The sequence below is a fragment of the Geotrypetes seraphini genome, chromosome 18, assembly GCF_902459505.1.
Source record: "Geotrypetes seraphini chromosome 18, aGeoSer1.1, whole genome shotgun sequence".
NCBI classification, from domain to species: domain Eukaryota; kingdom Metazoa; phylum Chordata; class Amphibia; order Gymnophiona; family Dermophiidae; genus Geotrypetes; species Geotrypetes seraphini.
The window spans coordinates 25010285-25037285 of NC_047101.1; the positions used below are offsets into that span (position 1 = coordinate 25010285).

The 27001-nt window shown below is 45.2% G+C and overlaps 1 protein-coding gene across 3 annotated transcripts in view; it reads left to right on the forward strand.

The window, feature by feature from the left end:
- RNF130 (ring finger protein 130) overlaps positions 1-27001 on the forward strand; it is a 210816-nt gene that overhangs the window by 111675 nt on the left and 72140 nt on the right. For all 3 annotated transcript variants that reach the window (XM_033927584.1, XM_033927585.1, XM_033927583.1), the window contains exons 3-4: positions 1708-1958; positions 16864-16935. In XM_033927584.1, coding sequence (XP_033783475.1) covers positions 1708-1958; positions 16864-16935 — 323 coding nt within the window. The remainder of the gene's footprint in view (positions 1-1707; positions 1959-16863; positions 16936-27001) is intronic.

Below are 27001 nucleotides of genomic sequence, written 5' to 3' on the forward strand. Positions count from 1 at the left end.
CACTGCGAGGAAGGGCAGCAGAGAGCAGGAGAATAAAAAATTGCCCACCCCGTACGTAAAAGTTGGGAGCAGGAGGGGTGCTCAGTCCCTCCTGCTCCATAGGCCTGATTCCCCCCCCCCATCAGCCCACCGCACTCCCGACTGGCTCACCCATGGTCAGGCTGGCCAGACCAACCCCCCTCTCCGTACCTATAAAAATGGGAGCAGGAAGAGTGCCCAGTCCCTCCTGCTCCATAGCCCTGATCCCCCGACCAGCCCACCCATGGTCAGGCTGGCCGGACCAACTCCCCTCCCCGTACCTTTAAAAATGTTGGGAGCAGGAGGGGTGCCCGGTCCCTCCTGCTCCTTAGGCCTCTGTGATATCTTCAGAAGCAGGAAGAAGCGCAAAGTCCTCCTGCTCCTGCCGCTCTGCCACGATACTGGCCTTAGGCCATGCCCCGGCGCATCATCTGATGCACGGGGAGGAGCCTAAGGCCTTGATTGGCTGAGGCGCCACAGGCCCCTCCCTGTGCATCAGATGATGTGCCGGGGCGTGGCCTAAGACCACTATTGTGCAGCAGCGGCCTGAGGAGCAGGAGGACTTTCCTCCTGCTCCCGAAGATTGGCCTAGGAACCCCTCCTGATCCCAACCATTGAACAGGTACATGGGGCGGGTGGGCCGGGCCCGACTGTCTGGGCCGACCTGGGGTGGGCCGGTAGTGGGTGAGGCTGTGGGGCCGGTGGGCTGGCCATGCTTGATCGGGGAAGGGGGTGTCAGGCAGGGCCGGTAGGTGGGGCTAGTGTAGGCTCTCCTGCCTGCCCTGCTCTGCCCCCATCTCTCCTACCTGCTCGCCGGACTCTCCTGCTCTCTGCCGCTGTTCCCCGCAGTGCAGGCCCGCTTTAAAACCAAGGATTTGTGAATCAGTCGGATCTGCCCGAATCGGAAATGGATTGTTCCGATTCGGGCAGGTTAGTGAATCTAGCCCTAAGTGACTTGCCAGGTTCACAAGGAGCAGCGTGGGCTTTGAGCCCACAACTTCAGGATGCTGAGCTACCGGTGCTGAGGCTGTAGCTCTAACCACTGTACCACACTCTCCTCCAATACAATATCAGAATTGAGCCAAGTATAGAACAATGAAGCCATTGTGACATCACTGATGAGGTTGGCTCATAGGCAGGGTTACCATATGGCTCCAGAGAAAAGAGGACGGATTGAGACATCCGGGTTTTACTTCCACTGAAGGTAATGGAAGTAAAACCCGGATGTCTGAATCCATCCTCCTTTTTCTGGAGTATATGGTAATCCTACTCTTAGGCATTGGTGGAACAAGGCATTATGATATCAGGGAAAGGGATTGGAACTTGAATGTTACCTTTTTGTGGTTTTACAACCACACTCAAAGCGGTTGACATATAGGTTCTTCAGGCATTTTCTCCTATCTGTTGCAGTGGGCTCACAATCTATCTAATATACCTAGGGCAGTGGAGGATTAAGTGATTTGCCCAGGGTCATGGGGGGGAAGCACAGGGTTTGAACCCACAACCTCAGGGTGCTGAGGCTGAAGCTCTAACCACTGACACACTCTTCTGCTCTTCATAAAAGGACCCCTTTATTTTTAAAACCTGTTTTTTATAAAAGGGTAAATTGTCAGTAAAAAAATAAATAAAATAAAACTGAATAAATCTTGCGGACTGGAGTCACACTGTCATTCTCTTCTGCCATTGCAGGCACAGGTGTGATTGTTGCCATCATGATTACGGAAGCAAGGGGGAAAGAGATCTTGAGCTACGTGGAGAGAAACATGTCCGTCTTCATGGCCATTGCATTTGGAACCCGCAACACGTCGAAGAACTTCAACCGCGGCTCCCTGGTCTTTGTCTCCATCTCTTTCATCGTCCTCATGGTCATTTCTTCAGCCTGGTTGATCTTTTATTTTATTCAAAAGATCAGATACACGAGCGCACGGGACCGAAACCAGGTGAGCAGAAAGAAAAGGCATGGGAAATAAAACCAAGACTATAGCAGTCCTGTACCTTTGTATTGCGCCATGGTTAAGACCGCATCTTGAATATTGTGTTCAGATCTGGTTGTCGCATCTCAACAAACATCCAGCAGAATTAGAAAAAGTAATAATAATAATAACCTTATTCTTTTTTTTCTGTTTTAATTTATAACATTTTATTGAAGGAAATAATTGCATATAATATAATACAAATAGATTTCATTTCAAATAGATTCACAATTATAATATTTACATACATATTTCTATCATTCCTTCAAAATATATTTCCATATGACCCAAATCAACCCCCCACTTCCCTTCCCCCCTCCCTTTTTTTCACCTCCTATTCACATTGTATTGAAGTAATTAATAAAACTATAATATAAAATTAAATTTATCATTCCTTCAATATACATTTCAATATGATTGATCTATTTCACCCTACACCCCTCCCCCAATTTACCCCCCCTTACCAGGTATTGTTAATATTTGACATTGAAACTTTATTCTTTTATACCGCCATAACCAAAAGTTCTAGGCGGTTTACACTAAAAAGAGCTGGACAATCAGCGAAATACAATAATACAGTAAAAAATACAAATATTTGTAAAATAGAATTTCAATGATAAAACTCACCAAGGAATAAACTTATCGAACAAAGTGGTCTTAATTAATTTCCGAAAACTGCAATAGGATAACATATCTTGCTGAATGCATTTACCTAACCAAGATTGTTGCCTACAGAGAAGGGTGGCCAAAATGATTAAGGGGACGGAGCCATTCTCATATGAGAAAAGGCGAAAGAGTTTAGGGCTCTTCAGCTTGGAGATGAGACAGCTATGGGGAGGGGGTTTATGATAGTTGCATTAAAATTCCAAAATAGAGCTGAAGTTTCAAGTTTAATAATTTCTTTGATTTGTTCACATAATCCAATTTCAATGCGATTTACATCAGTTAGAAATCAAATCAAATAATAAAATCCACATACATGACATACACTACTAATTGACAATAGAACATTAGGAGGGGAGGTAGCTTAATTACAATAATAAAAAATAAAACCAGAAATAAAATCAGGTATAGGTTTAGGACACATGGGTTGGGAAACAAATACCCACATATTTCTATGACCTCCTCATCCTAACCTAAAGTATGGTAAGACTGGTCTATTAAAAAGCGTCTTTAAATAGCCAACTCTTTAGGAGACTTTTAAATTTGTTCAATAGTTTTTCTTCTCTTAGGTTAAGTGGGAGTAAGTTCCAGATTTGGGGAGCTGAAACAGAAAAAAATCATGTCTCTCCTAGAGTATATAACTTTTAAAGAAGGGACTGGAAGACGCATATCAGTTGTTTTATCTACTCTTTCAGAAAGTACAAAGACGAAGGGACATGCTAAGAAGTTACAAAGTAGTACCTTACAAACAAATAGAAAACATTTTCAGTGTCCAAATAAGTTGCAGCTCAAGGTGGCAGAAAATAAACAGAGTAAATGAAATTAAAATTAATACATTGCTGCACAAAAAAGAACAAACAAAAGAAATGAAAGCTTCAAGGAAACCAGTGGTGTGTGGTGAAGACTTTCAGGCGATTCAGTGAATCCCCAACTCTACGGTCCTGCTTTTTGCTTGATGCAGCTTGATTAGTTGAGTAGGCAGCCTGCTCAACCAGTCAAACTGCATCAAACAAACAAACAAACAAAAAAGGCAGGGATTTGAGGCTGGGGATTCTCTGAACTCCTCTGAAGGCCTTGACAGTACTGATTGGAATTTGATTGGCTGAGCAGCATCTGCCTGTTGCCTGCTCAACCAATAAAATTCAGAGCAGTGCCCTTGGGGCCTTTAGGGAGGTGGGGAAAATTCCCTGAAGGCTTTGACTGCATGCCACTGAAAAGGCCCCTCCCCAGCATGCCACTGAAAAGGCCCCTCCCCAGCACCAGGAAGAGGAAGGCCCACTATTTTGAAGAGGTGGGCCTGCAGGCTGGAGAGAGTAGGCATCACACCAGTCAGCCTTTGACAGAAAGATATGGAGGCCTGTTGGATATCAAGGGGTGGGGATCACCGGTGGCGGGAGGAAATGGGTATCCTTCCTGCCGGCCTCATTGGAAAGGAACGGGGGTTATCGCGGACTGGTGTCAGGGGATGGGGATCACAGGCGAGGGAGGGAGTGGGCATCCCTCCTGCCTGGGGTGTTGGAGGGGAGTTGTCTGGGGTGTCAGGGCTCAGTGGATGCGGGAGGGAGGAAATGGGGGTGTTGGGGATCTCCTGCAGCGGGAGGGAGTGGGCCTCCTTCCTGCTAGGGGTGTCGGGGATCACCGGCAGTGGGAGGGAGTGGACATCCCTCCTGCTGGGGTTGTCAGAGGCTTGTCAGGAGGGCGGGAACCCTGGTGTTAGGTGGGAATGGGCATCCTTCCTGCCGTCTCTCAATTTGGGGGGCTGGGAGGGGTTCTGAGTTGTCAAGCCTTACTTTCCTGTCAGTGCCTGAGCCAATCAGTGCTCAAGCACTTACCGGAGAGTAAGGCTAAGACAGCTCAGACCCTGTCGGAAAATTTTGCCTGCAAATGTGGCACAACGAGGTTAGGGAGTCACCCGGCGTGATTCTTTAAATATTGATGAGCCTATTTTACTACAGTTTTAATATTAATGACCTCATTGTACTACATTCGCATGGCAGAGTCATAGACTGCTTAGAAAAGGCTGTTCTGATAATCAGTCGGTAAAATACTGGCACACTAAACCATCTGGAACCGAATTAGGGCACAGTAAGTTGTTGTTTTTTTTTTGGGGGGGGGGGTTTGTACACGGAGTGTAGTGGAAGAATTTTCTAGCTAAGTTATTTCAGAGGCCTGAAAATCAGCAAAAATCCTGTTCATTGAAAAAAAAGAAAGACTGCGCCTTTCTTAAAAACATCTGTATCTAAGGGAAAACATAAATCCTTTTACTGGTGTCGCTTTTTATGGGGAGGTAGACGGAAACCTATCAGATAATTTAGAAATGTGATTTTCCCAAGATATGTCCAGTGATTTGCACACGCCACTCGTCTTAAGAAAACAGTTTGTTCCCAGAAAAAGGAACATAAAGAGTTTTGGGCGAAAGAATTACAAAAGTTAAAGAGCATCAGCATCGTCAAGAAGGAAAGGAAGGAGAAAATTTATTTTTTTTTTTAAAATAGAGAATAACCCCCCACCCCCTTACAAAACCACAAAAGGGCTTTTTAGTGCAGACTGGCGCGCTATATGTTCTGCGCTGCTCCCAACGCGGGGGGGAGGGAGGAAGGAAAGCTAAGGTAAAACAAGAATCTGACGGTCAAGTGAAGCGAGTTTTCGTGTTTCTTTTGATTGTTGGACAAAAGGTTCTTTTTTTTTTTCCCCCAAAGCAATACAGCTTGTGTTCTGTTTGCCATTTTCTGAATATTTATAGCTGCTGGAAGCATTTGTGATAACCTAAATTTATTGGAAGACTTTCACACATATAAAAGAATTTATTTAGCTTGCAAAACAGTGAACTTTGTATTGAGATTTATCAGTTTTAAAACACACCAGGCTGGTGATTGCATCGGTAACTTGTACATGAAGGTGCTTTTCCACAGAGGACATGGGTCTACTAGAAGTGCTCACTGCAAGGGCCGGCCAGCCTCTTACACCTCCCCCCTCAAACATTTATATTAAATATGTTTTTGAAATAAATATCCCAACAGATAAGATACTTATGAGCTCGGTGGCATTTGCTAGTTAGTTGCCAGGCAATATTGTAGGGGTTTTTTTTGGGGGGGAGAAGCGCCCTTTATTTTGGAGAGGGGGCACTAAGGGACACCTGTACCTTAATTTGTGGCCAATTGAAATGAAAATGATATTCTCGCACTTTAGAAGAGCTGCTCAGTCGTGTGGGCTGCAGTAACCTTTCTTTTCTTTTCAGAAGATTTTAAAAAGGTCAGGAGAAAGTTGATGAAATTTTTATGTGGTTAAAAAGCACCGTGGATTAAAGTTTAATGAGGAGGTGGCAACAGCACTTGAAGCTCAGTTTGAAATGTGCAGATATTGTAAAAGAGATGTCGGCAGGATGAAACGATGAGGACACAGCTCCGTTCTTTGAATATAAAGCAATTCTTTCTAGCATATTTCTCTTTTTCCCGTTTGCAAACAGGTCCCACCTTGCACAGATTAGAAATTGCACATAATTGTTGAGACGATGCAAACCCTTGAGAATTTCATGAGTTTTGCTGGGTGACATGTATTATTTTTGTTAGCGGTTTATGTAAGGGATATATCTCCGAATCATAAAGCAACAAATGAATTCGGGACACAGAAAACGGAGGAGTGGAAAGTCTTAAATTCACAGAAATCAAGGGTCAAAGATTTGATATACAGGCTTTCTGCGGTTTACATATATTATAAGTAAGTGCTTTCTTTGTCCCTGGTGGGCTCGCAATCTAGGATTTGTACCTAGGGCATTGGAGAGTTAAATGACTTGCCCAGAGTCATAACGAGCTGCAGTGGAAATCGAACCCAGTTCCAACAATAAATGTACAATAAACAAAAAAGAACTGAACATAAACAAGACGAAGATCATGAACATGGAAAATGAAGATTTTGAGTTCGAAGGCGATAGAATAGAAGTTGTAAAGGATTTCAATCTCCTGAGCTCTTTTGTAAACAAAGAAGCAACTAGCAAGGAAGAAATACTCCACAGAATAGCACTGGGTCGCTCTTCAATGAAAGCTCTTGACAAAGGCAAGGAAATAACATTCCAAATGAAGATCAGACTTGTCTACGCACTCATTTTATCAGTGGTCAATAATGGATGCGAAAGCTGGACATCATGGAAACAAGACAGAAAGAAGACCGACTCATTTGAGCTTTGGTGCTGGAGAAGGATTTTATTCGTGCTGTGGCTCGCCAGAAGAATTAACAAATCAATTCTGGAAGAGATCAAACCGGCTATATCACTTGAAGCCCAAATGATGAAGTTACGACTCTTATTTGGTCATACTGTCAGAAGAGAAAGATCACTGGAGGAGGACATTATGTTTGGGAAGATCAAAGGAACCAGGCAAAGAGGGCAACCTGCAATCAGATGGCTGTATATGTTGAAAACAACCATGGGGATGACGCTGGAGGACCTTACCAGACTAGCACAAAACTGATCTCTTTTTAGATCTGTAATTCATCACGTCGCTAGGACTCAAACATGAGTTGATGGTACTAACTAACTAAGCAAAAATGATAGAAGAGACTCTTACAAATATCTATGTCAACACCCTTTATACTGTGGGTCGATCTGAATAGGTGAGAAACAAAGCTTAAGGGCACTTATGGAAAAGTCTAATAGCCACTCTGGTGACTTACCGTATATACTCAAATATAAACCGGGATTTTGGGGCCAAAAATTGGCCCAAAAATGGGGGTCCCGGTTTACATTCGGGTCAGTGCCCCCTCCCAGAATTTTTTTAAGGCTGCCGCCATCGCCAGGCTCTGCCCCCTCCTCATCCCTGCTCTATCATACCTCTGCCGATCCCTGGTGGAGGTGCAGCAGGCAGGAGCAAGCTTTCCAAGCTCCTTCCCCGCTGCTCGATCCAATTTCTTCATCTGAGCGGCATGAGCAGCAGCACGATTTGGCATGGCTTCCTTACTGGCTCCTGCAAATTCTCGGAACTGGCTGGGGCTCCCCTAGGATAGGGTCGAGAACCACTGTCCTACATAGAGATCTGGTATAAAACTGATAACCTAATTTCTGATTAGTATTTAAACTGATCGACCAGTTTCTGCAGCTTTTGTTGAAAGCTAAAGCACACACAGTTGTCCCTTTTGAAAGTGGCCTTCCCCTGCTCTCCGAAAGGTGAGGAATAAATAGCTGTTCTTGGTCCACTTTGAATTGCGGCCCTGCAGTGATAATTGAAAGCAGCTCGTTAAAGCCATTAAAAAGAGCTGACCTTTTCTAGCCAAACATCAGCTAATCCTATCATGCTCTTATTAATTGGAGTCTTGTTCACGTTTTGAGAGATGAGCTGAGACTCGCTGGCCTTGTGCCTCCTCCGATTTTGAAGTTGAGTGTACTTTGGCCCAGATTCACTAAACTCACCGATCTGGATCGTTGTTGGGCGATTTGTGGCCGGGTTCTGCCGAGCGACTGATTCGCTACAGATTCAGCATGCAAATGATCTGATCGGACGCACGCCCTACAGCGATCGAGACGCATGTGCAGGTTATCCTTGTTGGTTGTAGATGCCGTTTGCACATGCGCTTGCTCCTCGCACACGTAAGCTCAAAATAAAAGGGGGGGGGGCTGCAGTTTACTTCCTGGCCCTACGCTATCAAAGGCCGCAGCACATATAGGCAACAGTCTACCTCAGGGGTGTCCAACCTTTTGGCTTTCCTGGGCCGCATTGGCCGAAAAAAAAGATTCTGGGGCCGCACAAATGCGCAAACACTGCAGCAAGACACAGGAGGGAGCTGGCAAGACGGTAAACACCCGGGGGCAGCAGAGGAAAAACACTGCATCGCCCTCGACCGGGGCCACACAAAATACTTCATAGGGCCGCATGCGGCCCTTGGGCCACAGGTTGGACACCCCTGGTCTACCTGATTGTTAATGGCTGCTGTAGGCAAAAAGGGGTTTTGCAATGATATTATACCTATGATAAACATTAGCACACAGCACATTAGAATGTAGGAAAAAGAGCTATTAATTACCCCGCAGCACTTCAGAACACGCTTTTTGTGCAGCCAGATTGTGGAACAGAACACGTTTTAAACCCGCGGGCTCGCACTGCGCTTTTTGAAGAATATATATAAAGGGAGCAATGTACAGTTTATTTTTTATTTTTGGTTGTTTGGTAACCTCGATACTGGGATTTCAGGGTGGCACAGAGCAGGAGAGTCTGCAAGGACAGTAAGCAACTGGTCCTCAGCAGTCGCTTCGTTTTGGATCGGCAAACCCAATCGGTGTTTCTTCTGTTTAGTGAATCGATGGCTTCCTACTTATGCAGGCCATTTGCCCGATCGGATTGGGTGGGAGATGGATCGGTCACAAGGTTAGTAAATCAGGTCGGAAAGTGATCGCAAACTGGCCGGGACACGACCAGTGCGTTTAGTGAATCGGGCCCTTTGTCCAAGCTTTGGCATTTCCCTTGCTTCGAAACTCGGATCAGCCACTGTCGTAAAGGGAGTAATTCTGTAAGCGAGTGCCTCCTTTTCGGATGTGTGTTGAGCACCTATTTTAAAACAAGGGCCCATATTCCGTTACAGCATAACCCGGTATGGGTGCGCCTTACGTTTACACAGCCACGGTTACCTGATGTAGCCGCAAGTACCCAAATGCGGCAAGGGAGTGCATAACTTACTGAATTCTGCTAGTTGTGTAAGTGGCAGCCAAGACTGAGCTACTTATTCTTCTGCCCAAACCTACCGTGTTTCCCCTAAAATAACCAAAAAAGTGCACAAATTATCGTGTCAAGAAACAAAGCTTAATTAAAACTAGCCACCATATTCTTCACTTAAAGTTCCTCAGAATGCCACGCGATTATAACGCATGGTAGCTGTCCTCACAGGAACATCTGTTTTATACGATTTTTCTATATATTATTTTGTAATTTTCTTTTTAAGTTATAAAAGTGCTCATGTACAATATTATATTAATAGCCAATGTAGCTATTACTTACTTAGCTACATTGGCTATTAATATAATATTGTACATGAGCACTTTTATAACTTAAAAAGAAAATTACAAAATAATATATAGAAAAATCGTATAAAACAGATGTTCCTGTGAGGACAGCTACCATGCGTTATAATCGCGTGGCATTCTGAGGAACTTTAAGTGAAGAATATGGTGGCTAGTTTTAATTAAGCTTTGTCCCCTAAAATAAGACATTGTGTTATATTAATTTTGGGTCCAAAAAAATGCACTAGGGCTTACTTTTGGGGATGTCTTATTTTTTTCATGCACAATTATCTCTCCCTTCTTCTCCCGCACCTCAGTTCTTCCTCTTTCCTTTCTTCCCTCATGTGCAGCATCTTTCCTCCCCTCTCACCCATCCCTTTGTGCAGCATCTTTCTATCCCTCCCTCCCATCACCCTGTGCAGCAGAACCCCACTGACCCTCCCACCGTGAGACTGACATACCTCCGCTCCAAGGCCTCCTAAAGCAGCAGAGGTGGGGGTTGCTGAATTGAGTCTTTTTTTTTTTTTCCAGCAAATCAGGCAGCACTAGTATCGAGGATGGAGTAGTGGGGACATTCGGGGGAGGGGGGATTTGGGGATCAATCTTAGCTAGGGCCTATTTTGGGGGTAGGGCTTATATTAGGAGCATCTTTAAAAATCATGCTAGGGCTTATTTTCGAGGAAACGGGGTACCTCTCCTCTCCCCACACTCTCTGTCTCAGTGAATAACACTATCATTGTCCCTGGCTTGTCAGTTCACAACCTTGGGGTCTTCTTTGACTCCTTTCTCTCCTCTGCACAATTAAACCAGACCACCAAAACCTGCCGTTTCTTTCTCTGTAATATTGTCAAATGAGTGTCGGAGCTGTTACCGCCACGGTCGACGCTAAAAACCACACTAAGGCCCTCTTTTACTAAGGTGCGCTAACCGATTAGCGCGTGCCGAACACTAATGCGTGCATGTTAGTCTACGGATGCGTCAGCATTTAGCGCGCACTAATTGGTTAGCGTGCCTTAGTAAAATGGGGGGGGGGATTAATTGGCCGGACGGTTCATAGTCTTAAGCGCGCGAGACTGACGAGCGCCGACAATTCAGCGCAGGACTTCATCGCGCCAAAGAAAAACCTTCTTTTAAAGGGCTCCGACGGTGGGGGGGTCTTGGTGATCGTGCTGGCTTTGGGGGGGTTGTAACCCCACATTATACTGTAAACTTAACTTTTTCTCTATTTTTTTAGGGAAAAAGTTAAGTTTTCAGTATAATGTGGGGGGTTACACCCCCCCCAACGCCAGCACGATCCCTATTAAGTAGAATGGGAGGGTTTTCCCCCCACACCCCGTCGGAGCCCTTTAAAGGAAGGTTTTTCTTCAGCGCAATGAAGTCCTGCGCTGAATTATCGGCGCTCGTTTGTCGGCGCGCGTCTGTCTCGCACGCTTAAGACCCGTCACCGGCCGGACACCCCTACTCTCACTACGCCACTGCTTAGAACCCCACTAATACAGTGTTAGAACCACAAAAGCTCCACACGTTTGTTTGTTTATTTAGCCTCCGACCTTAACCAGGGCGAGTTACACACTTACATACAAAATCTAAAATAACATAACGCGCTTCAATGACAAACATCACTGTAATAATAAAACAATTGAGACCATAGAATACATCAGTGACCAGCACCTTGCACTCAACCGTCTCCACTCCTCCTCAGTTCATCAATCGCAGACCCAGTATTTCATCTGACAGAAGAGGTGTCTTTTGAGTAATTTCTTAAAATTTAGCATATTCAGCTGTTGGCGAATATACTCAAGAAGGTTGTTCCATTCTCTGGGACCGATACAATGGATCTAATCTAATCTAAACCTTAGGTTTGTATACCGCATCATCTCTACATTCATAAAGCTCGACTATCCCTTGATCCCTTGAGCCTTAGATCCCGCACAGATAGAATCAGTAGATCAAAATGGTCAGTAGACCAAAGCAATCGAGGCGACTCACGTGGCAGGATACTCTGAATCAGGTATTTGGGAGCCAACTTCTGTAGGCACATGAAAATATTTACCAGTAACTTATAGCGTATCCTGTCCCTTACCTTCAACCAGTATAGATTTATATAGTACTCTGTGACATGCTCACGTCTTCCCAATCTAAACAAAGATCTAACCACCAAATTCTGGGCAACCTGTAGCACACATAAAGCTAACCCTGGCACTCCCAGGAACACCAGACTGCAATACTCAAAAACAGATAATACCATCGTCTGCAGCACCGTTCTAAACAAAAGAGATAAGGCCTAATCGAAGATGGAAATACACTTTCCGAACTACTGCTAACACCTGCCCACTCAGGGTAAGTTCCGAGTCAAGCACACCGAGATACTTCACCTCCCGTCTCACCACCACTTTCCCCCAACAACTCAACAGCTTTTGGGACCTCAGAGCCTAAAGATCTTGCAACATACAACACCTGTGTCTTCTGAATGCTCAATTTCAACCTATTGTGGTCCATCCAATGCTTTATCTCAACCATTTCCGACTGTAGGCGTGACAAAGCCCCATCAAAATCCCCGTCAATTGGGGGAAAAAATTGGACGTCATCAGCATACAGTCGGTAGGATACACTGAGATCTGCCAACAATTTACACAACGGTACAAGATACAGATTAAATAAAGCCGCCGATAGAGTTGATCCCTGGGGCACCCCTATCTTCACTTCCTTCCGGCTCGACTCCTTACATCACTGTGACAGATCAGCTCATACTTCTGCTTCCGGAAGACACTTAAGACATAGCTCTTTTCCTTATAAGATAAGATAACTCTAGCCTCCTCATCTTTCACCACTGATCTATCTGACCTCATTCAACACTACATCTATAATGCTGTAGTAAGTCTTTTGTTAGCCGCATTGAATCCTTGTTGAAAAATTGCAGGGTATAAGATCTGTATAGCATAGTATAGGAAAAGAATAAGAAAACATTCTCCTGTCATCAAATAATGATAAAAAGACATTTTATAAAATGTAGCAGTGTTTTATTAAATGAACCTTCAATATCTGCACTTTATTGTGGAAAATAACAGATATTTAACATATTTAAGAACATAAGAGGGATAGGGATGGGGATAAGAATTTGTGAGATGTGTCATTGATTATTTCTAAGTGATATATTTATTGTTTATGTGATTGAATATATTTTAATACTTAATGTAATCTTGAAAATGAATAAAGAATATTAAAAAAAAAAGAACTTAAGAATAGCCTTACTAGGTCATACCCATGGTCCATCAAGCCCAGTAGCCCGTTCTCACGGTGGCCAATCAAGGTCACTAGTATCTGGCCAAAACCCAAGGTGTAGCAATATTCCATGCTACCAATACAGGGCAAGTAGTGGCTTCCCCCGTGTCTTTCTCAATAACAGACTATGGACTTTTCCTCCAGGAACTTGTCCAAACCTTTCTTTAAACCAGCTACGCTATCCGCTCTTACCACATCCTCTGGCAACGCGTTTCAGAGCTTAACGATTCTCTGAGTGAAAAAAAAAATTCTCCAGTTGGTTTTAAACAGTATTTCCCTGTTACTTCTTTGAGTGTCCCCTAGTCTTTGTAATTTTTGACGGGAGCGAAAAATCGATCCACTTGTCCCCGTCCTACTCCACTCAGGATTTTGTAGACTTCAATCATATCTTCCCTCAGCCGTCTCTTTTCCAAGCTGAAGAGCCCTAACCATTTTAGTCTTTCCTCATACGAAAGGAGTTCCATCTCCTTTACCATCTTGGTCGCTCTTCTTTGAATCATTTCTAACGCTACTATTATCTACCAGTGACATTCTGAACACTCAAGCTTTTAGTGTCTTCTTGCGATAGGAGAAAACCTGCGATGCTGTCCAACTCCTTGCAACAAGGCCTCTCGATGCACTCAGCGTATCAGTGGGATTCTAAGGAGTCTGTTCCCACTTGTTATAATAAGCATAATGGAGACTCTAGTGTTTATTTCTGTGCTGACTTGAAACCCCCTCAAGCTGAATCTATAAAACATCTAATGCGGACCTCTCCAAAAACGCTTCTTTAGAAGCGATACCATTCCTCTTTGTGTCCCTCACCTATTATCCTCCCTCTGATTTTTATTTTCTATCTCGATGTATTTATTCACTTACCTGGTCCCTCCTTCCTTCTGTTCCAGTACGTCTTTTGTTACGTATCCCCCTCATACGGCTTTTATTATTTACTTATTTTCTTTTTTTTTTCTTTTACTTTAGTCTTCCACTGTAAACCATGTAGGTATTAGTTGATTAAATGGTATACAGTGTTCCCCCGCAAATTTGCGGTTCACGAATCACGGACTCGCTCATTCACGGTCTGCTCCGACCGCCTCTTCCTGTAGTAAAGTCACGCTACACCAATCAGTTGCTGCTTTGACACGCAACTACTGATTGGTGTAGCCCCGTCTTTACTACAGGAAGAGGCGGACGGAGCAGACCGCGAGTGACATTCTTCACCCGCTAGTGCTCCAACTGCCCTTTCCTGCCTTTTGACAGTTGTTTTTTTGAATTTTGGGGGGAGTACTGTATCAAAAACACAAATAAACTTAGAAACTTACTGTGTTAACACTGAGGGTACACATTTCATCTAATAATTAAACTGGCAATTTTGAATTATCAGAAGTTTGGTCCAGTGTATACCAACCCTGACTACGTTGAGGATTTTTTTTTTTCTTCGTTGACAATATTGACATGTCCCCATTTGGATTGTTTTGTTTGGACTTTGGAAATAAAAGACAGATTTGATACTGCTAAGATTGGGCATTCTTTAGGATTCTTTAATCAAGCACCAGTGGCATAGCGAGGGTTAGAGGTGCCCAGGGCGGTGGCGCCCCTCCCCTGCCCTCTTTTCCACCCCTACATGCTCCACCTCCACATGCTCCACCCCTATATGCCCCCCTCCACCCCTATATGCTCACCCCTACATGCTCCGCTCCTCCCCCACATGCTCCTCCCCCACATGCTCCTCCCTTACATGCTCCCCTCCACCACTACATGCTCCTCCCCCATATGCTCCATCCCTCCATGCTCCTCCCCTCCATGCTCCCCTCCACCCCTACATGCTCCACCACTACATGCTCCTCCCCCATATGCTCCATCCCTACATGCTCCTCCCCTACATGCTCCCCTCCACCCCTATATGCTCCCCCCACATGCTGCACCCCTACATGCTCCCCTCCACCCCTACATGCTCCTCCCCCATATGCTCCTCCCCCACATGCTCCACCCCTACATGCTCCACCCCTACATGCTCCCCTCCACCCCCACATGCTCCTCGCCTACATGCTTCTCCCCCACATGCTCCATCCCTACATGCTCCTCTCCTCCCCCACATGCTCCACCCCTACATACTCCCCTCCACCCCCACATGCTCCACCCCCACATGCTCCTCCCCCACATGCTCCACCTCTACATGCTCCCCTCCACCCCTACATGCTCCTCCCCCACTGCTGCTTCCCTCCCCCAGTACCTCTGTAACATTCCTGGCATGAGCAGCAGCCCCCAACCTGCTGCCACACCTGCGTGGGCTCTCCCTCTGATGTCACTTCCTAGGCATGGGTTCAGGAAGTGATGTCAGAAGAAGAGTCAATGCAGGCACGACAGCAGGTATGAGGTTGGTGCTCAACGCTAGAAATGTTACAGAGGTACGGGGGAAAGGAAGCAGCGGTGAGGGGGGGGCGACCAGAGAGGACGACGGGTGCCGCGCCACTATCAAGACGGTGCCTGGAGTGGCCCACCCCCCTTACTACACCATTGTTAAGGACATATATATCGGTAAATGAGGCATAGGGAGTGGAGGAAGTAGCATGCAAAATGAATTAAATCGGGATGGGCTGCCATTTGCTGATAATAGTGTGTACTCCAAGGAGGTTTAAGTAACAGGAGATGGCGGGAACGGGCTTGTCCCATTACCTGTCATGAAGCCAGTAGGCGGAGCTTGTTGCCGTATTGATTCGCTTAAAACAGCCTATTAGAAACCGAGGAGGTTCTAATGACAGGAGACTGCATCTGACAGAGACTGTGTTTTGAGTGTATCAAGATGGCGGCAGCATGACGAGATGGCTTCAGTGTTGTCACATGATGCCATCCCCTGTTAATTAAACCTCCTTGGTGCGCTCTTCTTAAATAGTGCACACTTTTTCCTGATAGTGCACGCATAGTCTGTTATTGAGAAAAACATGGGGGAAACCACTGCTTGCCCTGGATCGGTAGCATGGAATATTGTTACTCCTTGGGTTTGGGCCAGGTACTAGTGACCTGGATTGGCTACTGGGCTTGACCGACCATTGGTCTGACCCAGTAAGACTAGGCTTATGTTCGTATGTGTGCACACGCACGATGGTTTACACATGCCTAATAGTTTTTTGCATGCGCATACTATCAAGAAAAGAGCGTGCCCTCTTTTATACACGTTGCACACTCTTGAAATCGTTAATTTCAGAATGGGAAAACGCATCCCGAAAAAAATGGGACAGCAAATACAAGGGGGCATTCTGAGAAACTGAAGGGAGATAGGTTCAGAACAAATGCAAGGAAGTTCTTTTTCACCCAGAGGGTCGTGGACACTTGGAATGCGCTACCGGAGGAAGTGATCAGGCAGGGTACGGTCCAAGGATTCAAACAGGGATTGGACGGATTCCTGAGGGATAAAGGGATCATGGGATACTGAGGGAGGAGCTGGGATGTAACAAAAGTATAGAAAGTTTGTCAGGTAATGAGTATAAACCAACCAGGTCGTGCATGTGCAGGACCGGAGGGCTGGGACTTCGATGGGAAGGCAGGACCAAATTGGGAGGCCAAGGTGGCAGGGGAGCCCCTTCAGATGATTCAGACAGGTCGTGATCTGTTTGGGCCGCCGCGGGAGCGGACTGCTGGGCAGGATGGACCTATGGTCTGACCCGGCAGAGGCACTGCTTATGTTCTTATGTTCTTACCCTTTCCCATAATAACATTTTCAGAGGAACAAGGTGTGAAAAGGATGATTTTTCTGCCAAATTGCATAAGTCGGGTTCTCAATACTACACTTGGTTTGAACGCGTGGAAGCCCTCTAGTTTTGAAAGATCTTATCAGTCTATTTTGCAGGTGTTTTCCCTCCAACTGAACTCTTGAACAGGGTTAACAGCAAAAAAAAATTGCAGACACTTCATAAATTTTCCCTTGTGGTTAAAGTCTTTTCTTTTCCCTTCTCTAAATTTTCACAGCGCCGTATTGGAGATGCGGCCAAGAAAGCTGTTGGCAAACTAACAACAAGAACAGTCAAGAAAGGAGATAAGGTAAGAGCAGAAACCGTAAGAGAAATTTGTTTTGTCCTCATTTGACTTCAGCTGCAAATAATTCCGTGTTAGATCTGGGTTCTGTGCTTTGTGACCTTGCATACAAGTCCGTTTTGTTCCAGTGTCCAGAAAGTGTGTGCAGGGTTGACTCCATCCTGAGCACCATGTTTTTCGCTTACAACTGTTGTTGAGCCCTGCTGTTCAGCCCCTACTGACTTATGCAAATGAGGCATAGTAACATAGTAGATGACGGCAGATAACAACTCGAATGGTCCATCCAGTCTGCCCAACCTGATTCAATTTCAATTTTTTAATTTTTTTCTTCTTAGCTATTTCTGGCCAAGAATCCAAAGCTCTACCCGGTACTGTGCTTGGGTTCCTACTGCCGAAATCTCAGTTAAAACCTACTCCAGCCCATCTACACCCTCACAGCCATTGAAGCCCTCCCCAGCCCATCCTCCACCAAACGGCCATACACAGACACAGACCGTGCAAGTCTGCCCAGTACTGGCCTTAGTTCAATATTTAATATTATTTTCTGATTCTAAATCTTCTATGTTCATCCCACGCTTCTTTGAACTCAGTCACCGTTTTACTCTCCACCACCTCTCTCGGGAGCGCATTCCAGGCATCCACCACCCTCTCCATAAAGTAGAATTTCCTAACATTGCTCTTGAATCTACCACCCCTCAACCTCAAATTATGTCCTCTGGTTTTACCATTTTCCTTTCTCTGGAAAAGATTTTGTTCTACGTTAATACCCTTCAAGTATTTGAACGTCTGAATTATATCTCCCCTGTCTCTCCTTTCCTCTAGGGTATACATATTCAGGGCTTCCAGTCTCTCCTCATACGTTTTCTGGCACAAGCCTCCTATCATTTTCGTCACCCTCCTCTGAATTGCTTGACGTCTTCTTACGTCCTTCGCCAGAAATGGTCTCCAAAACTGAACACAATACTCCAAGTGGGGCCTCACTAACGACCTGTACAGGGGCATATGATCCCCACATTTCCTCTCAAGCACCCTCAAGCTTCTTTGTTCAGAGTTTTCACAGAAAATGCTATTGCCACATGACTCCCTGTTTCGTTGTCCCTAAGTGGTGTGCAAATGCCTCCAGAACCAATTCTAGTGGATAACAAACTGGTCACTTGCCTAGGATCCCTTTGGCAAACCTGAGCGATGTCACCGAGACATTCCAGGCCAGATTCTATAAATGGCACGGCTCAGCATGGCTGTCAGTCAACCACTAGACGCCGTCATTGGGCATTGGAGGGCACCTCGACTTAGGCATCACTAGGAGTCCTAAGACCTCAACACCAAATTTTTAATTTAAAATGTGTCTCTTGAATAAAACATCTGCCTCCTTAAAAAGTCATTGACATTTACAAGGGAGGATGAGACCCTTCATATTTAAGGTAAACAATTCTTAAAGGCCTATCGCTCATCCCGATTCATGCCACAGCACACACAGTCGCCCCACCATCGTTCTCCAGAGTCACGCATTCATACTCTACCCCTCCCTTGAACCCTGCCCATTCCCTCACTCCACATCATGCTCTCCCCCTAAATATCCTTAACCAGAAGCCCCTGTAACTCTGTATAGAGCCCAAGTATTGTAATACCTCGCACTTTGTAACTCTGTATTGTAACACCTCTACAGAAGCTCATGTATTGTAACACCTTTTACAGAAGCTCATGCAAACTGCTCTGAATTGACTCCCCAGTCATTAGTGGCAGTATAGAAACTCACAATAAACAATAAAAGAATCCCTTCCCACCACCCTTCCCTTGCCCAACCCCATCATATAAACCAAAACCTCTAGGGCTACAGGAAGAAGACCCTCTACCTCCTCCCCCACCCTGCGCATTAGCAAACGTATGCACCTTCAAAACATAACCATACATGATATGCAAATTAGAGCCCCCTTTCAATGCTAAGAAGCAAAATTGTCCCAGTCCAGCCATCTTTCACCTAAAATAAACCAAAAATAGGATCCCCGAACTACTGTAGTTACTTGCACGCATAGCCCACGTATCCAAAATGTCTGTGAGTACCGGACAAAATTAAGCCAGTGGTCACATCAGCCTTCAGGTTGGTCCATCCTCTGACGACTGGCCTGTCTTGGAATGACACCGAAGGCTCCGTCCCTGATGTTCCATCCGATGCCACCTCTGGGGTAATGGAACCCGCATACGGGACCGCTGTTGTGGTCAATCGCCCTCCATCTGTTCACTCCAGAGCTTTGCTTCACGGAGTCTGAGGAGTCTGAGCAAATTAGGGCTTTCCGGAGGGTGCACTGACAAATCTGACGGGCCGTAATTCTCGTGTGCGTGCTTGTCCGTGCGCACAGTTGTATGGGGCGCGTTTGTCGGAGCGCATTTGTCCTCCGCGGATTTGTCAGCGCACCACGCTTTCTTCTGTGCACATCCACCAGCACCACCACAGGTTTAAACGTGAAAACAGCTGAGCACGGAGGAAAATATTGCAGTGCGAGCAAAGCAAAATGCTCTCGCAGTGGGGAGGAACAGTTGGCTGAGGGAGCCACAGCCCCTTGAGCCAGCACTTCCCGAACCGAAAAGCAATTAAATAGAGCTTCAGTCAGTCTGACAGTGCCTCATTCTAACATCAAACGGAATTTTCCACTAAGGAGCTTTAAAAAGAAGCAGAAACGCAAGCAAGTACAGAGGACTTGGTCTCCGGCATTGAAGAATGTCTTAGCGCCATTCTCTGCAGCCCAGTGTTTGATCTGGATGCCTCCAGCAGACTTTTCCCATGAAATATTATGATTTCAACTTGGAGTTTATTGATACCCAGAAAGGAAAGACCGCTTGGCTGAAACCATAGCCATCAGGTTGTTAAGCAATAGGACAGCAGCCGTGGACATGACATGCGAGCCAAATTAATTTAAAGAAACACAAAAACCGCCCTGTCATTCGTCATGTTTTTCCACTGGGTTTCTCTAGCATAAAATACTGACTGTACACTTTTATTGCTGGAGCAGCTCCATTTATCATGCAGTTTTGGATATCCTTGGCTCTGTGCTTCATTTTTATTGAAAACATCACTTAATTTTAGAAAGAAAGGTTTAAGTGAAAAAGAGGCGATAGTTATGTTTTCTAAGACATCCAATCCATGCAGTAAATACATGTATTGGTATCTCATTTTTCTTTTTGTATTCTTATTTCATAACAGCATTAGCAAGGAAGGTTTATGAGGGAAGGTATAATATGTATAAAATACTTTACGGAGAGGATGGTGGATGCCTGGAATGCGCTCCTGAGAGAGGTGGTGGAGAGGAAAATGGTGACGGAGTTCAAAAAATCGTGGGATGAACACAGAGGATCTAGAATCAGAAAATAATAGTAAATGTTGAAGAACTAAGGCCAGTACCGGGCAGACTTGCACGGTCTGTGTCTGAATATGGCCGTTTGGTGGAGGATGGGCTGGGGAGGGCTTTAATGGCTGGGAGGGTGTACATCAGGGGTCTCAAAGTCCCTCCTCGAGGGCCGGAATCCAGTCGGGTTTTCAGGATTTCCCCAAAGAATATGCTTTCATTGTATGCTAATAGATCTCATGCATATTCATTGGGGAAATCCTGAAAACCTGACTGGATTCCGGCCCTCGAGGAGGGACTTTGAGACTCCTGGTGCAGATGGACTGGAGAGAGCTTTGACGGAGACTTCAGTAGTCAGAACCTAAGCACAGTACCGGGCAGAGCTTTGGATTCTTGCCCAGAAATAGCTAAGAAGAAGAAAAAAAATTTAAATTGAATCAGGTTGGGCAGACTGGATGGACCATTCGGGTCTTTGTCTGCCGTCATCTACTATGTTACTATGTAAACATAAGAACAGAACATGATGGCAGAAAAAGACCATACAGCATCGCCACGCTGCCTGTCCTCACCTGCTCAGTCCTACAATCCCTTCCTTTCTCTCTGAAATCGTCTGTGCTTGTCCCATACTTTCTTAATTCAGATACAGCCCTCGTATGTACCACAACCACAGGGAGGCCGTATTGTGCATTCACCACCTTTTCTGTAAAGAAATAGTTCCTTGGATTATTCCACATCTTATTTTTTTTCTATTTTATTTTATTTTATTTTATTTTATTATTTTTTTTTTTTTTTAATTTTTATTTTCAGAGATACTTTTATTGAGTACATAACAAAGAACAAAAATAGGCCCAGCTCCTGTGCGTTAACAGCTTGGCAGAGCTTAATTTCTCTGGGGAACATAGGAGCCAGCTCTGTGGGTGTCATTACTGAGCAAGCTCCTTTATTTAAGGTCTGAGGGTACTATGAGATTAATTTCCACAACGGAGAAAACTGTCCGGTATGCTGAATCTAGGGCAGCAATGTTGTCCGTAGCAATTTTGGATCTCCCTCCCTGGTATCCTGAGGACCTGTTCCGACCGTTTACAGTTTAGAAAGATGTTGAAAACGCAACTGTTTGTGGAGGCTTTTTTTTTCCCCAAAAACTATTTGGTAAACATATTTAATAAGAATGCTAAACTGTGGTTATTGCACTTTATTTAGTGGGGATGGCTAATGTGTAAATTCATGGAGCTTTCGACATTATTTTAGGAGGATGAAATTACTGTGTAATTGCAATGTAATTTGAATGCATTTTGTAAATGTATTGTTCATGAATTATTGTGAAGGTTTTTTTCAATTGTTAACCGCTTAGTTTTAGGTGGTCTAGAAATTTTAGAAATAAATAAATTGTATCCAGGGAAGGGCAATTCATATTGTATTTGGTACTAGAGAATGACATGGGGACAAATTTTTCCCTGTCTGCGCGAGAACTTATTGTCCCATCCCCACGAGTTCTTTTCCTGTCTCTGCCCCGTTCCTGCAAGCTCCATCCTCATGTGCACAAGCCTCAAACACTTGAAAATCCTAAGTAGCAACATACTAGAGCTCAGATTGTGATGTCATAATGCCCCATTCCACCAATGCCTAAGCTCCGTCCTCATCTGCACAAGCCTCAAACACTTTAAAATCATAAGTAACAACATTCTAGAGCTCAGATTGTGATGTCACTAGTCTTTAAGCCTGTTACATTAATGGGTGCTAGAATAGATGTGTCTGTCTTTCTTTCTCTCTCTTTCTCTCTCTCTCTCTCTGGCCGCTGTCTGTCTGTCTTTCTTTCTGTCTGTTTCTCTCTCTCTCTTTGGCCGCTGTCTGTCTGTATTTCTGTCTGTCTCTAATTCTTTCTGTGTCTCTCCCTGGCCCCCTGTCTTTCTTTTTTCTCGCTTCTTGGCCGCTGTCTGCCTGTCTCTCTGGCCCCCCCTGTCTGTTTGTCATTCTTTCTGTTTGTGTCTCTCCCTGGCCTCTTGTCTGTCTGTCTGTCTCCCTGGCCCCCTTCCTATCTCTCTCTGGCCCCCTGAGCAAACCAAGATTGCTGCCTGCCCCCCAGCACAACACTCCCCCCAAAGCAGCCCCTTTTCCCTCTCCCCCTCCACTTCTTTCTGTCTGTCTCTCTCCCTGGCCCTCTGCCTATCTCTCTCTGGCCCCCGAGCAAACCAAGATTGCTGCCTGCCCCCCAGCACACCCCTCCCCCCAAAGCAGCCCCTTTTCCCTCTCCCCCTCCACTTCCCTGTGCAGCAGTAGCAGCCGGATGCCGCGCAGCACCTGCACCCTGTCCGCTTCGTGCAGGCCGAAAGACACCCTCCTGCCATTGCTCTCGCCACCGCTCAAACCGCCACATACGCCGCAAGCCGCCACACGCTACGCAAATCGAACACGGCCACGGAGTCACACATCACGCTGTCAGGGATCACGGGGTTGTAAGTGCGCATGTGCACGTAGGGTTTTATTATAGAGGATAATGCCTCATTCCACCAATGCCTAAGCTCCATCCTCATCTGCACAAGCCTCGAACACTTTAAAATCCTAAGTAGCAACATTCTAGAGCTCAGATTGTGATGTCATAATGCCTCATTCCACCAATGCCTAAGCTCCGTCCTCATCTGCACAAGCCTCAAACACTTTTAAATCATAAATAGCAATATTCTAGAACTCAGATTGTGATGTCATAATGCCTCATTCCACCAATGCCTAAGCTCCGTCCTCATCTGCACAAGCCTCAAACACTTTTAAATCATAAATAGCAATATTCTAGAACTCAGATTGTGATGTCATAATGCCTCATTCCACCAATGCCTAAGCTCCGTCCTCATCTGCACAAGCCTCAAACACTTTTAAATCATAAATAGCAATATTCTAGAACTCAGATTGTGATGTCATAATGCCTCATTCCACCAATGCCTAAGCTCCGTCCTCATCTGCACAAGCCTCAAACACTTTTAAATTATAAATAGCAATATTCTAGAACTCAGATTGTGATGTCATAATGCCTCATTCCACCAATGCCTAAGCTCCATCCTCATCTGCAGAAGCCTCGAACACTTTAAAATCATAAGTGTTTGAGGCTTGTGTGGTTAAGGCAGAGTTTACAGGAATGGGGCAGGGACAGTGACAAAACTCACAGGGACGGAACAGGGAAATTCAGTTCCTGTGGGGACAGGGAAAAATTTGTCCCCATGTCATTCTCTATTTGGTACTACCAATCATTTTGAAATGTTGGCACCTATGGAGGGGAGTTATCTGGAACACAGTCCAAAGTAGTAGGGTGCTGTGCTCCAGTCCCTGCCTTCCAGGCGGCTTGTAGGGAAGAGAAGAGGGGTTGAGATCAGCCACTGTACTCCCTGATCCCGCCCCTTCTGTCCTGTCACTCTTGCCTCTGGCCCAGCCCTACTGTTGAATCCATAATTCCACTTTTTTTGTCTAGAAATTAAGCTTTATACGTGGAGGTATTTAAATGTGCCTACCATATTTCTTCCTATCATATCTCTTCTATCTCACCTTTCCTTCAGGATATTCATATTCAGATCTTGAAATCTTGCCCCATAAGCATTATGATAAAGACACTGATCATTTTAGTAACCGCCTTCTGAGCTGTCACCTCCTGTTTCAAGTTGGTCATTCCTCTCTGTGCCAACACTCACCAATCTTTCTGCAGCCACAGAAAATGCATGACCCCCTAGGTGACACAGGACAATGATATTCTATGGATGTGACCCCCCCCCCCCCTCCCAATGTGATTTTCAAGACTCCCCTTTGGGGTCCTGACCAACAGTTCGGAAAGCTCTGCTCTGTGCTCCCAAGAATTCTTCTGTCTGTTTGCCATCGCTTTGTCTATCTTTTTGACCTCCTTAAGATCGTTAGATATGATCACCCCTAGAACCCACTTTCATGCACAGAACAACTTCGCCCCCCTATACTGTGCCACTCCTTTGCAATTTTGTAACCCAAATGCATGACCTTGTGTTTCCTAGTATTAAATCTTGGTTGCAAAATTCTAGACCAGGGGCGTCCAACCTCAGCCCACCCCAGGTCGGGCTTTCAGGATTTCCCAAATGAATATACATGAGATCTGTTTGCATACAAATGAAGCAGTGCATGAAAATAGATTTAATGTAAATTCATTGGGGAAATCCTGAAAACCCGTCTTAATTGCAGCCCTTGAGGATTGACGTTGGACAACCCTGTTCTAGACCATTTCTCGAGCTTCTCTGAATCCCTCATCTTTTCCATACTTCGCAAGATGTCCCACCCCCTTATAGGTTTTGGCATTGTTTATGAAAATTCCAACAAAAATTCACACCAAAAAAATCCCCATTTGTAAATATAGTTAGGGGAACAAAATCAAAATATCAAAAATGACCTTCCAAACCAACAATATTGGGAAGGAAAAAAATCTCTAACTATGCGGCAGAAATAGTGTTTGCCAATACCATCACCAGCATAACTGCCCCCCCCCCCGTCTTGTCTAATCCACAAGCTGTCCAACCAATCCACATTAAAGAAAGTGCACAATAACCTTGATATATTCTCAGTTCATAATCCATTAGGGAACAGAAGCAAATAGTGGAACTTATGTTCAATCCATAGGTCCCATTGCCTCCAACAAAGGCCAGTGTTTCGCTGCTTTAGGAAAACATGAGCCTCTCATACACCTTAAAATAAAAATAATCTCTCATTGAAAACTTTGTTTATAGGTCCAAAGTGTACTCAAAAGTTAATCATTTCCAATCACTATGAGCGTCGGTGCTTCAATCTTAAATGTTTCCTCTGTCAGGGGTGTCAAACTCAATCTCTTAAGGGGCCGAAATCTAAAACATAGGCTAAGTCACGGGCTGAATTTTTAATTAAGATACTTAGGGGTCCTTTTATTAAGATACGCTAACCGATTTAGCGCACGCTAAATGTGCACCTTAATAAAAGGACCCCTTAGTCTTAGTAGAAGTATAGTGTTACAACCTCTCCAACCCTACGCCGGCTCTGTGATGTAAACAAAATAAATAAAAAAAGACTTTTCCTCTCTCTGTTAGGTTCTAGAAACATAGAAAAATAGAAACATAGAGTATGATGGCAGAAGAGGGCCGGCGGCCCAACAATTCTGCCCACCCAAGAACCCTCCCTCCCTGGTGTACCCCTCTTTCATGCATAGCTTTGTAGCACTCCCACCTGTTTGTCTCATCGACTTTTGAAGTCAGGTACACTATTGGCCTCGACCACCTGGCGTGGAAGTTTATTCCATCGATCAATCACCCGTTCAGTGAAGAAGTATTTCCTGGTGTCACTATGAAATCTTCTCCCCTTAAGTTTTAGCAGATGCCCTCTTGTCGCCGTGGGACCTGTAAGAAAAGAAATTTCTTCCTAGTTCACGCTTTCAGTCTTAACACCAGCTCTGGTAGGATACACATTTCAAATCTGACATATTGTAATAACAAAACAGAAAATAAAATTATTTTTTCTACCTTTTGTTGTCTGGTCATTATTCAAATCGTGTTGTGATCCCAGGCTCTGGTTGTCTTCTAATAACTCGCTTGCCAGGGTCTCCTTCTTTCTTCTTCCCTTCCCTTCCCTCCCCCTCTTGATTTATTTTATATGTTCTCTATCTGCAGATGAACACCTCTCAACTCTTCTGCTGCTGGTCTAATCAAGGCTGGAGTTGCCCCAAGTCACGCAGCTGGGGGGCGGGGAGCAGTGGCCTTATGCACACCCAAAATGAGTGCCCCCTTAGTGTGACTGGTGGGAATACGCTAGTCCTGCCAGATGAAGACCTTCCAGCAGAAGGCACACATACTGCAGCTGGCGACAGTGTGTCTCCCCAAGTTTCTGCAGCTCCATCCCTCACGTATGCTATGGTTGTGCAACTTGTGCAGAGACTGGCAGGAAAAGGAGCCGCGTCAAAATCGGAGCCTTGCCGCCTCCGAAGCACGTTCTCTCTACTGCGGTCCCGCCCCTCCTCTGACGTACGGGACCGCGGCGGAGGGAACATGCTGACAAGGCTACGGCAGGGCTCCAATTTCGGCGCGGCGCCTTTTCCTGCCAGTCTCTGCACAAGTTGCACAGCCATAGCATACGTGAGGGATGGAGCAGCAGAAGCTTGGGGAGACACACTGCCGCCAGCTGCACAGTGTGTGTGCCTTCTGCTGGGAGGCGTTCATCTGGCAGGACTAGCGCATTCAAAGTACTCAACGGTACAGCACCTGCCTATCTAATCGATCGCCTACACCGGAACCTTCCACCCAGAATAAGAAGAACACTGACACCATTCTCATACCCACCACTCAACGGCACTCATCGTAAAAAGCTTTACGATAACCTCATAGCAACGCATGCAGCAAAACTCGAACCCTCCATAACCAGATTATTAACCTCAACATCTGACTTCAAAGCATTCCGCAAAGAACTCAAAACGCTACTTTTCAAAAACCATATTCATAACACCTAATCTCCTCTTCCACATACACCGACCAGGTTACCCACTCCCTGACACCAAATCCTCAACCGACCAAAAACCGGAAAAAGATTTGATATGTAATGTAATATAACTGCTCTCATCCAATGTTACCAAGTCTATACTCATTCTGTAACTATGTCTTACCCTAAATGTCATGTACCCTCCTGGAAATGTCCAGCTTCTTCTTATGTAATCCGCTTTGAACCGCAAGGTACAAGCGGAATAGAAATCACTAATGTAATGTAATGTAATG